The following is a 16,691-nucleotide window of genomic DNA, read 5'->3' as shown; positions in this document are numbered from 1 at the left end:
CGACGATAAAAGTTAGCAAAGCCCAAAAATTTCTGAAGACTCTTAAGAGAAGAGGGTTGCGTCCAATCACAAATAGCCTGAACCTTGACAGGATCCATCTCGATGGAAGAGGGGGAAAAAATATATCCCAAAAAGGAAATCTTTTGTACCCCAAAAACGCACTTAGAACCCTTCACACACAAGGAATTAGACCGCAAAACCTGAAAAACCCTCCTGACCTGCTGGACATGAGAGTCCCAGTCATCCGAAAAAATCAAAATATCATCCAGATACACAATCATAAATTTATCCAAATAATCACGGAAAATGTCATGCATAAAGGACTGAAAGACTGAAGGGGCATTTGAAAGACCAAAAGGCATCACCAAATACTCAAAGTGGCCCTCGGGCGTATTAAATGCGGTCTTCCACTCATCCCCCTGCTTAATTCGCACCAAATTATATGCCCCACGGAGATCTATCTTAGAGAACCACTTGGCCCCCTTTATGCGAGCAAACAAATCAGTCAGCAGTGGCAACGGATATTGATATTTAACCGTGATTTTATTCAAAAGCCGATAATCAATACACGGTCTTAAAGAGCCATCTTTCTTAGCCACAAAGAAAAAACCGGCTCCTAAGGGAGATGACGAAGGACGAATATGTCCCTTTTCCAAGGACTCCTTTATATATTCTCGCATAGCAGCATGTTCAGGCACAGACAGATTAAATAAACGACCCTTAGGGTATTTACTACCCGGAATCAAATCTATGGCACAATCGCACTCCCGGTGCGGAGGTAATGAACCAAGCTTAGGTTCTTCAAAAATGTCACGATATTCAGTCAAGAATTCAGGAATCTCAGAGGGAATAGATGATGAAATGGAAACCACAGGTACGTCCCCATGCGTCCCCTTACATCCCCAGCTTAACACAGACATAGCTTTCCAGTCAAGGACTGGGTTATGAGATTGCAGCCATGGCAATCCAAGCACCAACACATCATGTAGGTTATACAGCACAAGAAAGCGAATAATCTCCTGATGATCCGGATTAATCCGCATAGTTACTTGTGTCCAGTATTGTGGTTTATTACTAGCCAATGGGGTGGAGTCAATCCCCTTCAGGGGTATAGGAGTTTCAAGAGGCTCCAAATCATACCCACAGCGTTTGGCAAAGGACCAATCCATAAGACTCAAAGCGGCGCCAGAGTCGACATAGGCATCCGCGGTAATAGATGATAAAGAACAAATCAGGGTCACAGATAGAATAAACTTAGACTGTAAAGTGCCAATTGAAACAGACTTATCAAGCTTCTTAGTACGCTTAGAGCATGCTGATATAACATGAGTTGAATCACCGCAATAGAAGCACAACCCATTTTTTCGTCTTAAATTCTGCCGTTCACTTCTGGACAGAATTCTATCACATTGCATATTCTCTGGCGTCTTCTCAGTAGACACCGCCAAATGGTGCACAGGTTTGCGCTCCCGCAGACGCCTATCGATCTGGATAGCCATTGTCATGGACTCATTCAGACCCGCAGGCACAGGGAACCCCACCATAACATCCTTAATGGCATCAGAGAGACCCTCTCTGAAATTCGCCGCCAGGGCGCACTCATTCCACTGAGTAAGCACAGCCCATTTACGGAATTTCTGGCAGTATATTTCAGCTTCGTCTTGCCCCTGAGATAGGGACATCAAGGCCTTTTCCGCCTGAAGCTCTAACTGAGGTTCCTCATAAAGCAACCCCAAGGCCAGAAAAAACGCATCCACATTGAGCAACGCAGGATCCCCTGGAGCCAATGCAAAAGCCCAATCCTGAGGGTCGCCCCAGAGCAAGGAAATCACAATCCTGACCTGCTGAGCAGGATCTCCAGCAGAGCGAGATTTCAGGGACAAAAACAACTTGCAATTATTTTTGAAATTTTGAAAGCAAGATCTATTCCCCGAGAAAAATTCAGGCAAAGGAATTCTAGGTTCAGATATAGGAACATGAACAACAAAATCTTGTAAATTTTGAACTTTCGTGGTGAGATTATTCAAACCTGCAGCTAAACTCTGAATATCCATTTTAAACAGGTGAACACAGAGCCATTCCAGGATTAGAAGGAGAGAGAGAGAGAGAAAGGCTGCAATATAGGCAGACTTGCAAGAGATTCAATTACAAGCACACTCAGAACTGAAGGAAAAAAAAAAAAAATCTTCAGCAGACTTCTCTTTTCTCTCCTTTCTCTGTCAATTAATTTAACCCTTTATGGCCGGTCAAACTGTTATGGTTCTCAATGGCAAGAGAACATAGCCCAGCAAACATAAGTACTAGCTCTTGGAAGGATGGAAACTAAACTGACCATGAACTAAACCTGCCGCACAACTAACAGTAGCCGGGTAGCGTTGCCTACGTTTTTATCCCTAGACGCCCAGCGCCGGCCGGAGGACTAACTAATCCTGGCAGAGGAAAATATAGTCCTGGCTCACCTCTAGAGAAATTTCCCCGATAGGCAGACAGAGGCCCCCACATATATTGGCGGTGATTTTAGATGAAATGACAAACGTAGTATGAAAATAGGTTTAGCAAAATTGAGGTCCGCTTACTAGATAGCAGGAAGACAGAAAGGGCACTTTCATGGTCAGCTGAAAACCCTATCAAAATACCATCCTGAAATTACTTTAAGACTCTAGTATTAACTCATAACATCAGAGTGGCAATTTCAGATCACAAGAGCTTTCCAGACACAGAAACGAAACTACAGCTGTGAACTGGAACAAAATGCAAAAACAAACGAGGACTAAAGTCCAACTTAGCTGGGAGTTGTCTAGCAGCAGGAACATGCACAGAAAGGCTTCTGATTACAATGTTGACCGGCATGGAAGTGACAGAGGAGCAAGGTTAAATAGCGACTCCCACATCCTGATGGAAACAGGTGAACAGAGGGGATGATGCACACCAGTTCAATTCCACCAGTGGCCACCGGGGGAGCCCAAAATCCAATTTCACAACACACAGTGTTCCCTGGGATCTTTAATGTTTTGGAAATAATTTTTTATCCAAATCCAGCTCTAAACTTCTCCACAACAGTATCACAGACCTGCCTGTTGTGTTCCTTGGTCTTCATGATGCTCTCTGTGCTTCAAACAGAACCCTGAGACTATCACAGAGCAGGTGCATTTATACGGAGACTTGATTACACACAGGTGGATTATATTTATCATCACTAGGCATTTAGGACAACATTGGATCATTCAGAGATCCACAATGAACTTCTGGAGTGAGTTTGCTGCACTGAAAGTAAAGGGGCCGAATAATATTGCATGCCCCACTTTTCAGTTTTTGAATTTCCACAAAAATTTAAAATAACCAATAAACTTCATTCAACTTCACAATTGTGTTCCACTTGTTGTTGATTCTTCAGCAAAAATTTACATTTGGTATCTTTATGCTTGAAGCATGATATGTGGGAAAAGGTTGAAAAGTTCAAGGGGGCCGAATACTTTCTCAAGGCACTGTATTCTTATACTCGTGTATAAGCCGAGTTTTTCAGCAATTTTTTTGTGCTGAAAATGCCCCCCTCGGCTTATACACGATTCATTGTCCCAGAAGATGGCGAGGGAGGGGGAGCGGCGGAGCAGCAGGTCACAGGAGGCAGGAGCCGACTACTGCAGCTAAAGCCTGTGCCCACTGCTAAAGAGAAATTAATATTCTCTGCACTGACAATTAATATTCATTTCTCTTATAGCGCACACAGTGTCAGCCACAGCCGCCGGCTTCCAGCAGCTGCCAGGCTATCATGGGTGCACGCTACTTAAGATTTATGAATATTCACTTCTCTCCAATCCCATAGGCAGGGTGGATTGATTTAAATCACGCCGATTTAAATCATGATTTAAATCATGATTTAAATCAAAAGATTTTTTTCTATTTAAATCGGATCGATTTAAATCATGATTTTAATCATGATTTAAATCACTGATTTAAATCAAAAGGTTTTTTTTAATATAAATCACGATTAAAATGAGAAGTGAGAGCAGTGCGCATGTGCGCCCATAGTTACACGGACGAAACTAGGGGCAACGATCTAACGCCAGGGTGAGGGGGGGACCCCAAAGTAAGTAAAAATCTTTTTTGTTTTACTATATGGCAATAGGTAGGTGTTTAAAAGCAGCATGTCTTAATTGTATAAACTATTAATAGCCTCCACATTTTGTTCATACTGCCCCTTTAATTCCACACTTCTAGCTTGGTTTCACTTTTGGTTTAGTTTCTTTTTCCATTCAGTTGACATGCCCAAACTTGTTGGATAGTCAGCAGTACTTGGCTGTAGTAGTAACAATCAAACTTCATAAGTGATCTGTGTGAGCCATGGCAGGTCGTAAGAGAGACCCTATTTGGGTTCATTTTGTTGAGATGCCAGCAGCAGATCTTGGAAAGAAAGGTGCAAGAGCAAAGTGCAAATACTGTCAAAAGGATATCCAAGGACTTGTTTGCCATTTGAAATCATATTATGAAAACTGCAACCAGAAGGGAAATGAAGATGTTGATAGTGATACAACTAATGTCAATGAACCCCCACAGCTTCTTATGCACCAGGAGCCTAGTACTAGTAAGTCTGGCAATTACAACCTATTTTTTTAACAGACATTTTACTGGGATGGTTAAAGTCTATGAAAAGAGAAATTTCTAGCACTAGTAGTTCTGGAGTATAGAATTTAAATTTATGTTAAGGCAATATTTCACAGAAAATTAACGCTAAAGGACATGTGCACCTTTATTTTTTTAAGGTGCACATGTCCTCCCCCCCCGCAGCGCTCTTACCTCCGATCCCCGCAGCGCTGAGATCCGTGGCTTCGTTTTGACCGTCCGCCTCCCGTCCTCCGGTTGCGGCCTGCTCGCAGTGATCCAGCGGCGTGACGTCAGCGGGCCGCACGCTCCATTGAAATGAATGGAGGCGCGCTCGCGGACGGGCAGAACGAAGCCACGGATCCCCGCAGCGCTGACATCGGAGGTAAGAGAGCTGCGGGGGGAGGACATGTGCACACTGCACCTTAAAAAATAAAGGTGCACATGTCCTTTAAGTAAAAATAAAGTGTGTATACGCTTATTTTTTTTTTATTGTAGGCTGCAATTCACTTTTGAAGTCTGCCAAATTGACCATTTAAAAAAAAAAAACATTTTTAAAACTTTTGTGACATAATTTTTTTCAGTTGCTCTGATATTAGTTACCAGTATTACAGCAACTTCACCGGAAAACTTGAGTAGCATAACTTTTGAGACAGCCCTTATAGGACGAGGACCATTACATTGTTCAAAAAGTTTGTTTCAAAATATTTTCGTTATATTTCTTCAAATACGCAGTCGATTTATATTTTTAATTTCTGTGCTTTCAGGGTCAAATATGGCTTGTGCTGCACGTGACAATCAATATCTGGGTACAACTTCAACAAAGCAGCCCAAAAAAAAACTTTGCGTGCAAAGTGTAGAAAAATTCATCTTAAAGACTACGACGAGCCAGAAAGAACATTTTGATGAATTAATTGCTAAATTCATATTTGCAACCAATTCTTCTTTCCGACTAGTTGAGCACCCATTGTTTGTACAAATGATCGAAGGAATTAGACCAGGCTACAAACCACCAAGTAGATTTGATATCTCAGGAAAACATCTTCAGGCTGTATACGACATAGAAAGAGCGGCTTGTACAAAATATTTGAAAGACAAGGTTGTTAACATGAGCTTGGATGGTTGGAGCAACATCCACAACGACCCCATAATTTGCACTTGTGTCACAACAGAAGATGGTGAAACTTACCTTACAGACACAATCGACACATCTGGAAATTCACATACTGCTGAATATTTACTTGAAATTGCTAAGAACTCAATTCACCAATGCCAAGAACAGTTTGGATGTAAAGTAAGGAGCTTAGTTACTGATAACGCAAGCAATGTGGCAAAAATGCGAGAGGAACTGGCACATGAGGATGACACAAATGTCATTACATACGGTTGTTCTGCCCATTTGTTGCATCTTTTGGCAAAAGACCTGCATATTTCGGGTGTCAAGGAACATGTTGTAGAAATTGTTAAATATTTCCGCAATAATCATTTTGCACATGCAACCTACAAGGAAATGGGAGGACTGAAGTTGGTTCTACCACAAGATGTTAGATGGAATACCTTGGCTGACTGCTTGGAACTGTTTATTAACAACTGGTCAAAATTACTGTCCATTTGCGAAACACATCGGGATAAAATTGATGCTAATATACGAAGCAAAGTATTAAATCTTGGTGTGAAGAGAAATGCCGAGGACCTTTTGGAAAGGTTAAAGCCAATATCGATTGCGTTGGATAAAATGCAGAAAGATACTGCAACCATAGCTGATGCCACAGAAGTTTGGAAAGATTTAGAAGGTTCTCTAGATCGCTTGAACCTCTCAAACAATGTAAAGGTTGCAATACAGCACCGCAAGGACCAAGCATTAAAAGAAGAACACTATTTAGCCAATATCTTGCATCCCATCTACAGAGGGAAAAAATTATCTGAGGCGGAAATCAACTCTGCAATGGAGTGGCTCGCCAATACTAACCATGACATTGTGGCAACTGTGCTGAAATTGAAGTGTGAATCTGCACCATTTCAAAAATACATGTTTGCAGATAACGTCGTTAATGAACTAAAACCACTGGACTGGTGGAAGTCGCAATCACTTGTTCTTCCAGCAAAGATAATAAATCTAGCTACTCAGCTACTGACTGCATCGGCTTCATCCGCAGGAGTAGAGAGATTGTTTTCTTCATTTGGTTTTGTGCACACAACAGTCCGAAACCGCTTAGGAACTGCTAAAGCAGGACAACTGGTTTTCCTATTAAAAGTCCTAAATAAACAGTAGGCTTAAAGGACTGATGTATTCACTGAAGATGTTTGCTTACTTCAAACGTTAGAGATAGGCTATTGTTAAAAAGTACTTACTCTCTGTAGTTCAATTCTGAGTGTTTAATAGTGCAAATAAAAATTATTAGGTTTCATAATCAACTGTTTTAATATTTTTATTTGTGTAAAACAATTAGATTTGCAAAAAGACAAAGTTTTGCTTGTGTACAACTTGATTAAAAAATCTGATTTAAATCAAATGATTTAAATCAAAAAAATCTGATTTAAATCAAAAAAATCTGATTTTTTTTATTTTTTTTAAAAAATCAAGATTTTTATCCAGCCTGCCCATAGGCATGGAGAGAGGTGAATATTCATTACCTTAATGAGTGGGGACACGTGATCGCCGTCAGCAGGAGCTGCTGGCACCGGAACAAGATGCTGCGAGGGTGCGCAGGGAAGGTAAGTAGGATGTTTGTTTTTTTATGCTTTTCTCATGGGGGCCATGCATACAAGGGAAGGGCTAAGGAACCCTGCATACAAGGATAGGGATGAGAAGCATGCAGACAAGGATGGGAATAAGGAGCCATGCAGACAAGGATGGAGATGAGGAGTCATGCAGACAAAAATGGGGAAACATAAACTCTATCCCTTTAAAGACCTTTCCCTTTTACTCAGACATCCCAGGGCCACGGACCGGGTCAGCCACGGTGACATCCCCCTGTGAACCGCAGGACCCGGTACCGAACACCCCCTTGCCCTGACGGGGAGCTCCAGTTCCATTTACCACAGCAAGTCTTCCAGGTCCTGAAGCAGCAAAACCGCCCCAGACCATCACACTACCACCATATTTTACTGTTGGTATGATGTTCCTTTTCTGAAATGCTGTGTTACCTTTACAACAAAAGAAATGGGACATACTCCTTCCAAAAAGTTAAAGTTTTGTATTCTCAGTCTACAGAGTATTCTTTCAAAAGTCTTTGGGATCATCAAGATGTTTTCTGGCAAAACTGAGATGAACATTTATGTTCTTATTGCTTAGCAGTGGTTTTTGTCTTGGAACTCTGCCATGCAGGCCATTTTTGCCCAGATTCTTTCTTATACATAGTTAAATAGTTCAACCTTTCTCTAGCAATTGTGCATTTAGTCACTAAATTAACTATAACCCGCAATGTTATGTGTATTGAGGAAATCATTATGGTGGGGTCATGAACATTGACCTTAACTGAGGCAAGTGAGAGCTGCAGTTCTTTGGATATTTTCGCCATTTGTGGATAATGGCTTTCACTGTGGTTTACTGGAGTTTCAAAGCTTTAGAAATGACTTTATAACATTTTCCAGACTGGTAGATCTCAATTACTTTGTTTCTCATTTGTACCAGAATTTTTTTGGATCACGGCATGATGTCTAGCTTTTGAGGATCTTTTGGTCTACTTCACTTTGTTGGACAAGACCTATTTACGTGATTTCTTGATTGATAACAGGTATGGCAGTAACCAGGCCTTTGTGTGGCTAGGGAATCTGGACTCAGCTTGCCAAAGATGTGATGAAACACAGTTAATTTATGTTTTAAGGTTTAAGGGGGAAATCACTTTTTCACACAGGAATAGTGGATATAAATTCCACTGTTCAGTTATCCTGACAGTACACTGAGTGGAAGGGATTAAAGGAGAAAATAAAAACATTTCTTTACTTGACTGAGAATAAACATTCATCTCAGTCAGCCCGACAGTTTTAGTGTGTCTGTGTTGTGCTTCATGCAGTCCGTCCTACTGCGTGTCCTGGAGTTAATATGTTTAAAATCCTGACCAAGTGCAATAAATAAAGCATACATTTTGGCTAAATAAATGTATTTAGAAAAATGTTTAATACTTAAATGTGTATTATTTATTTTATTACATTTAATGGAGTATCCCTTTAAGGAAAGGCTGTCTGTTCTTACATTGTCAGCCTAGACTGCCAGAACTTCAAAAATGGAGGAGAACTTCCACTAAAAAGCCTTTGGTTGAATTAACTGGGCACATAGCTCCGGAATACCTAGGAACAATAGTGGGACAGGAGACGGTGCTGACAGCAGTAGCTTGGTAGCATGGACTAGACACTTGGCAGATAAAACTGAAGGCATTCCACCTTCTATACTCGCTGCTCCCATAGCAAGCTTAAAAGTTGCTGTAAGGACTGGAAGAATGAGCTACCAGTACCCATGACACCAGAAGCAGCAGGACAGGGACATTTCTGAAAACTCCATGCTGCCTCATCCACAGGGTGAAAATCACCTAGAACCAAAAAACCTGCAGCATTGGAGAGCGAGGAGAAATAAAAGGTCGGATCACCACCAGAATAGGCAAAGATTGGTGGCAAACCTACGGATGAATCAATGATGTAGTCTGGAACAGAACCAAGGGATGTCACAAGCAGAACAGTCAAAATGCAATAAACTGGCATACTAGAGAGAACAATGGTCACAAAAGAGCCGGTGGACAGAGATAGAAATAGAATAACAGGCTTGAGGTGAATAATCCAAAAGACGAGGCAGGAGTGATATCTAGAGACACGGTAAAGGTGAAGATCAGGGTCAATCAGAAGTCAGATCTAAGATCAATAGCACAATGATCAAGAGCCAGGAAAGGATAAGCATCTCAACCAGCAAATAAGTGATCTTCAGCATTAACGGCTGACTGCCCTTTAAAATAGGCCGCAAAGCCTGAAGTCATCCGCAGGTGATGGTTGCCTGGTAACATGATATGGTGGACATCCGGAAGAGGCATAAGGCTGCCTAGCAACAGGACACAGCCACTTTCCAGACTAGGTGCTGGACTAGACGAGCTAAGTAACTCTACTTCAGTGATTTCACTTTCTCAGTCCTAAACATATTGAGTAGTTAGCAGGGGACAGCCATGGATGTGCACATAATGATTTTAATCATGTTCTAAAAAAATGTAAAGATTTTAATTACAATTTACTGTATCATAGCTAGAGTGAAAGCAGAACAATGAATCCTATGAATAGTAGGTGAGAATTGTTTAACCTTGGAAATCCCTATAATAATCAGGGCTGAATGTTTGATTTGGCAGAGGTACTGTATGTGCCTGTTTACAGCCATTTGATTCTATCATGCAGATGAAGATGACCTTGAAATCTCCATTTAATACCTAGTCTTATTCTGCAAGCTCTGATTGATAGAATAAATGGCCTGAAGCACTGTCCTTAGAGCTATCGATTTGTAGGTTCTACCTACATTAACTTCTTCAGATGTCTAAATAGCATGGTTAAGGATTGATAAGGCTGGATTCACACACCCTTGTTTGTCGGTATGAGTACCGACCGTGATGAACAGAATGGTTGCGGGTCTCCTGCCCGAACTTAACAGCCTCATGGACATATATGAGATAGTCAAGTTTGGATCAGGAGACCTGCGGCCAGTCCATGAAACAAGGATTTGTGAAACATGCCTAATGGAAAAACTACATGATTTGTGAAGTAAAATCAAACACTTTTTGGTTACCGCAGGTGGGCAGCGTGTCGACCACACGCCCAGCTGCACCATGTGGTTTGTCCCTCAAAGAAAGACTCAGGGAAAGGCTTTCATTTATAAAATTGGTCTTTTTAGCATACTGGTCACCAAGCCATGCTATACTAATAAAAAAAAATATTAAACCTAATAATTTAAACAAATTGAGCGCCCCCCCGAGGAAGCAGCATTTGCGAAACGCGCGTCGGGGCTCCTCTTTCCACGTACGGCCGCAGGTTGATACTTTGTGTTTGTGCCTCTCCCTACTACTAAGTAAGTATAGTATGGCTTTACCCACTTATGCCTATGGGACTTTCCCGTCATATTTGTGCCCATGTGCTGAGGGCAGTACAGTTATATAGGGTATTTCTGCCGTATTACACTTTGCACTAGGCACTTTATTTGTACTTTATCTTTTATATATACTTAGTATCTCCCTGCACTTGCTTTCTATCTGAGAGCTATTTTTCTATTACTGCTGTTATATGCCGGGTTGGTTACGTGTTACCATAATTATTTATCATCACTGAAGGTTATTTTCATGTATCTATATACCCTCCTGTGGGACGAGTGCATATTAATTTTCTTGCTCTTCAGTTTGATACGAACGTACGTGGCACTAGTGTCGCCTTTCTGTTTTTTCATTGCATCGTTTTATTCTAATATCTACTTGCTGTATTTATGTATTTTTAAATGGCTTTTCAATAAATTTGTTACTTTGAGCTATGGTGTCCATTCTTTTTTGGTTTATATGATACTTGCGATGGCGGAGCATTTATCTTTAGTGCCCTCTCTATAGGTTTATTGGTCTTTTTAGCATACTGGTCACCAAGCCATGCTATACGAATAAAAAAAAATATTAAACCTAATAATTTAAACAAAAGATTAAGTATTATTTTTTTCTGGATGTATGAAACTATTACGAAACTCTGCATTCATATATAGCAATTACAATATATTTTCTACTAAGCTGCTTTCATCCCCTTGGCTGCCAGTTAAAGAGCTGGTGCATTGTGAAATATCCCAAAGATCCTGGTAAATCTCCCCCAACTCTTTGTCCCTGACACATGCTGTATGTCATTACCTGAACTTCTACCGTTTTTTCAATCTATGCCTGGAAAGAAAAGCCATAATGCTGTAGTTTCCCGGCAAGCTCACCGCTTCTCAGTTCTCAAGCAGCCGCTGCTAAAGCCATAAAGGTAAATTCATCAAGGTAATACCTCCCCAGAGATGCACTGTTTATACAGTGAACACAAGGTGAGGCAATGAACACTTCTAGCTCACCAATAAACATTCTTTTCCATAAAAATCCACCTCCATTCTTGCTTGGAAAAAATACTCACCAGAAATATATTGAAAATTACTTGCGAAAAAAAAAACTGTCTTGATTAATAGACTAACGTAGCAGGCATTGGTAAAATACCTTCTTTAGTGTTCCAGGGCCTTCACCTATTTCTACTCTCAGTTAAAGAAATCAGTCTTTCCTTCTCAATTGATTTTGCATGGTAATGAATGATACATTTCCTGCCATTTTCAAGAAGCGAGCCATATATCTCTTACGAAAATTGAATTTGCCAGATGATATTACTTTCATAAGAAAATTGCTAGCAAAACTACTTTTTGTAACACTTCTGTATTCAACAGCAGCCACATTGCAGGTACTCCCCTACGGGCCATTTAACATGAAACAATCTGGAATTGTTTTCCAATTTGTAAAGGGCAGCTGTCAACAACTTATTTATCCGTTAGACAATATCCTAAGGAAAAAAAATTCTGAGCTTTAACAGAAACCTCATATGAGTAGAGATTGAACAACACCCCGGCAGATTGTCCCCACCCTCTCCCCTTGAGTAACAGGCCTCTCCCTCCGTGCGTATATAGCGAGAGACCTGTGAATCACTGGCAGTGAGTCCGGAGAAATCACTGGGGACTCGCATTTAAGACTAGTCTCCCATGCGGCTCGGTCCTTGGTGGCTTTTAATCTCTGCACGTTAAAGTACGTTTAAATCAAAATGAGATCCAAAACAACTTTAAGGTGCCAACTTCAATGTATTTAACCCGTCCATCACACTATTATCACATCACGTGCAAAAGGTGAACAGAAAAAAGGCACGATTAAACAGATTCCATTCCAAAATAGTATTACGGTAGTTTATTAAATACTCTTAAATAAAGTTGATATAATAAAACCAAGTAACCTCAGATGTAATGGACACATAAGGCTACTTTCTCCTATATAACATTCTGCAGTGCTTAATAATTTAAGTTTCCTGATAATGCAGTCTCAACACAGTCTATACACAGCCTATATCATGACCCAGGTGGTGTTATAGAAAATTATCAACAATGTCAATATAATGAATAATAACCACACAAGAACGAAATTAAATTAAGACTGTTAATGATGAGACATAATCAGATAAAAGCCTTTTAACAATACTTACTGAATGTAAGGAGAAAATTTTGTGTCCCTCCACCCCGACGCGCGTTTCGCCACAACCTTCTTCAGGGTTTTGTTATATGAACTTTATTTAACAGTATTTAATAAACTATTACTATTTTGGAATGGAATCCGTTTAATCGTGCCTTTTTTCTGTTCACCTTTTGCACGTGATGTGATAATAGTGTGATGGACGGGTTTAATACATTAAAGTATGTTGTGCCATTTCAGAGTCAAACGTAACTGTCTGAAATAATACAGCAAGGGTCTGATAAATGCTGCCCATGGTTCGGCGGCTAGTATCATTTGTCAGGTTCCCATTTAAATATTTTTCATTCTGTGATTCTCCATAGGATGTCAAAAGTGTTTCTCACAGTAATTGTATAAGGGACCATGACTCCACACATGCCTTACTGCGTTAGCATTATCTACTATATAATTGTCTAAGGGGTACTTCCGTCTTTCTGTCTGTCTGTCTTTCTGTCTGTCTGTCACGGATATTCATTGGTCGCAGCCTCTGTCTGTCATGGAATCCAAGTCACTGATTGGTCTCGCCAGCTGCCTGTCATGGCTGCTGCGACCAATCAGCGACGGCCACAGTCTGATTAGTCTCTCCCTACTCCCCTGCAGTCAGTGCCCGGCGCCTGCTCCATACTCCCTGCAGTCACCACTTGCACAGGGTTAATGCCAGCGGTAACGGACCGCGTTATGCCGCGGGTAACTCACTCTGTTACCGCTGCTATTAACCCTGTGTGACCAAGTTTTTACTATTGATGCTGCTTATGCAGCGTCAATAGTTAAAACATCTAATGTTAAAAATATTTTAAAAAATAAAAAATCATTATATACTCACCTTCCTCTGCCTTTCCCACTCCTCGCGACGCTCAGGTGACCGCTCCATGCAAGCGTCAGCTTCCGGTGCCAAGGATGGTATGCGAGAAGGACCTTCCATGTCGTCACGGTCATGTGACCGCGACGTCATCACAGGTCCTGCGCGCCTGCGCGAGAAGGACCTGCCATGACGTCACGGTCATGTGACCGCGACGTCATCGCAGGTCCTGCGCTCATACCAACCCTGGGACCGACAGGACTACAAGGGGCCCTCGGAAGGTGAGTATATGTTTATTTTTTATTTTTTAACCTGTCACATACGTGGCTGGGCAATATACTACGTAGCTGGGCAATATACTACGTGACTGGCCAATATACTACATGGCTGGGCAATATACTACATGGCTCTGTGCTGTATACTACGTCACTGTGCAATATACTACGTGGCTCTGTGCTATATACTACGTCACTGGGCAATATACTACATAACTGGGCAATATACTACGTGGCTGGGCAATATACTACGTCACTGGGCAATATACTACGTGGCTGGGCAATATACTACGTGGGCTGTGCAATATACTACGTGACTGGGCAATATACTACGTGGCTGGGCAATATACTACGTGGCTGGGCAATATACTACGTGGCTGGGCAATATACTACGTGGGCTGTGCAATATACTACGTGGGCTGTGCAATATACTACGTGGCTGGGCAATATACAACCTGGACATGCTTTTTCTATAATACCCGATGCATTAGAATCGGGCCACCATCTAGTTATTAATAATGTCAGTTTGAACATCATTTGTTAAGGAGTTCACTTTAGTTTACACTTCGCTTAGTCATAGACCATTAGGCTTATTGTCTGATTGTACTATTTAAAGGGGCCACAGATTGACAAGCTTTTGACAAGCAAATTGGAAGATACTACAGATTTATCAGTGTGGGCTTACCCAACCACCTTTATTAATCCTTGCCATTCTAAACAATAATTCATGGAATGACTTAATGACTCTAATGGGAACAGATCATCAGACCTTGGACATAGCATCTCATTGGTTCCATAAAGAAATGTTTAGGATCAGTGTTGTCTCTCAAATCTATAATTTGGGCCCCCCAATCGTATCATCTTCAGACCAATGGCATGGTCCGATCTGAGTGCTCCCCCATTTTCTTAGTGGAGACAGTTCTGCCACTACAGCATGGAATACAGCGATCTGACATGCTTCAGAGCGGCACTTACAGTAGCTAAAGAATAGAGCCGGCAAGTAGCATGTTATCCTTGAATAGGAATCTAGACACTCTGAGACTGCAATGTGGCCGGTAATTTAGGTAACAATCTGTACATAATAGGAAAAGGCTACGTTACTACGATGAGCTTTTGGTGCATTTTTGACAATGCATATTTTTGCTGAAACACTATAATGAAACATTGCAAAGTGCACTGAATGAAACTACTCATCCTACAAATAGAAAAACTAGGCATAGATGGTGGCAACCCAGGCAAACGCTACAAACACGTTTTCTCCAGCGGTGCTCCAGGTGCGCCTAACGCCTGTGGAGAAAATCCAATCTGGCCGAAGATTTCTTCCATTATAAATTCATGCTTAAAACATACAACTCTTACCTTCATTACCTTCATTTCTCCAAACAAACCTACTTCAACACCCTTATCACCGCACTATCAAACAATCCTAAATGACTCTTTGACATTTTTAATTCTCAATACAAGAGTGCGGAACCCCACTACCGACCTCAGCGCTAACAACCTAGCCATTTATTTAAAGAAAATAAATGACCATAGCTGACAGGACATTTTCTACCAATCCCCTAATATCATGCATTGTCCTCCCTCCCGAACTGCATCTAGCTCACTTTCTGTATTTGAACTTGTCACAGAAGAGGAAGTAACAGGCTCCTTGCATCTTCTGGCCCTACTACCTGCAGCAGTTACCCTATTCCCTCACATCTCCTCCAGTCCCTTTCGCCGGATGTCATCACTCACCTAACTAAAATATTCAACCTCTCTCTTTCATCTAGCATCTTTCCCTCCTCATTTAAACATGCCAGTATATACTCATTACTTAAAAAAACATCCCTCGAGCAGAACTGTGTTGCTAACTACAGACCTGTCTCTAATCTTCCCTTCATCTCTAAACTTCTGGAATACTTGGTCCACTCTTGTGTAATCCACTATCTCTCGTATAACTCTCTTTTTGACCCTTTAAAATCAGGTTTTCACTCTTTACACTACTGAAACTGCCCTCGCTAAAGTCTCCAATGATCAACTAACAGCTAAGTCTAATGATCACTACTCCTTGCTGATTCTCCTATATCTCTCTGCAGCATTTGACACAGTGGATCACCAGCTCCTCCTTACCATGCTTTCCTCTATTGGCCTCAAGGATACTGCTCTCTCCTGGTTCTCCTCCTACCTCTTTGATTGCTCCTTCACTGTATCTCTTGCTGGCTCCTCTTCCCCTTACTGTCAGGGCTCCTGAAGGATCAGTCGTAGGCCCCCTCTTCTTCTCCTTATATACTGCCCTTATTGGACAAACTGTCAGTAGATTAGGTTTCAAGTACCATCTCTACGTTAACACCCAATTATACACATCTTCTCCTGACTTCACCCTTGCATTACTGCAAAATACCAAGGATTGTCATTCTGCTGTCTCTAACATTATGTTCTCCCTCTAGCTAAAGCTGAAAGTTTCAAAGAATGAACTCCTTGCGTTTCCTCCCTCCACTAACCTACCTAAGCTCGATATTATCATTACTCTCCAGGAACATGCCCGCTGCCTTGGGGTCATTCTTTATTGAAATCTTTCCTTCACTACCCACATCTGATCACTTGCTTGCTCATGTCACATATACCTCAAAAACATCTCTAAAATTAGACCTTTTGTTACCTTTGACTTGGCAAAAACTTTTACTATAGCTCTGACTCACTCTCGTCTGGACTATTGCAACTCTCTACTGATCGGTCTCCATTTTATTAAACTCTCTCCTCTCCAATATGTCCTCAATGCAGCAAGATCATATCCCTTTCCAA

At 41.2% G+C, this 16,691-nt stretch overlaps 1 protein-coding gene across 1 annotated transcript; it reads left to right on the top strand.

Moving 5' to 3' along the window:
- Positions 1-4,117: 4,117 nt before the first annotated feature.
- Positions 4,118-7,086, top strand: LOC143815510 (uncharacterized). The gene is made up of 2 exons (XM_077294766.1): positions 4,118-4,582; positions 5,367-7,086. The coding sequence occupies exons 1-2, from the start codon at positions 4,342-4,344 to the stop codon at positions 6,869-6,871; spliced, it is 1,746 nt and encodes a 581-aa protein (XP_077150881.1). The 5' UTR covers positions 4,118-4,341; the 3' UTR covers positions 6,872-7,086.
- Positions 7,087-16,691: the final 9,605 nt, after the last annotated feature.

Source organism: Ranitomeya variabilis, chromosome 3, assembly GCF_051348905.1.
Source record: "Ranitomeya variabilis isolate aRanVar5 chromosome 3, aRanVar5.hap1, whole genome shotgun sequence".
In the NCBI taxonomy this organism is placed as follows: domain Eukaryota; kingdom Metazoa; phylum Chordata; class Amphibia; order Anura; family Dendrobatidae; genus Ranitomeya; species Ranitomeya variabilis.
This window is presented reverse-complemented; position numbering and strand designations above follow the sequence as displayed.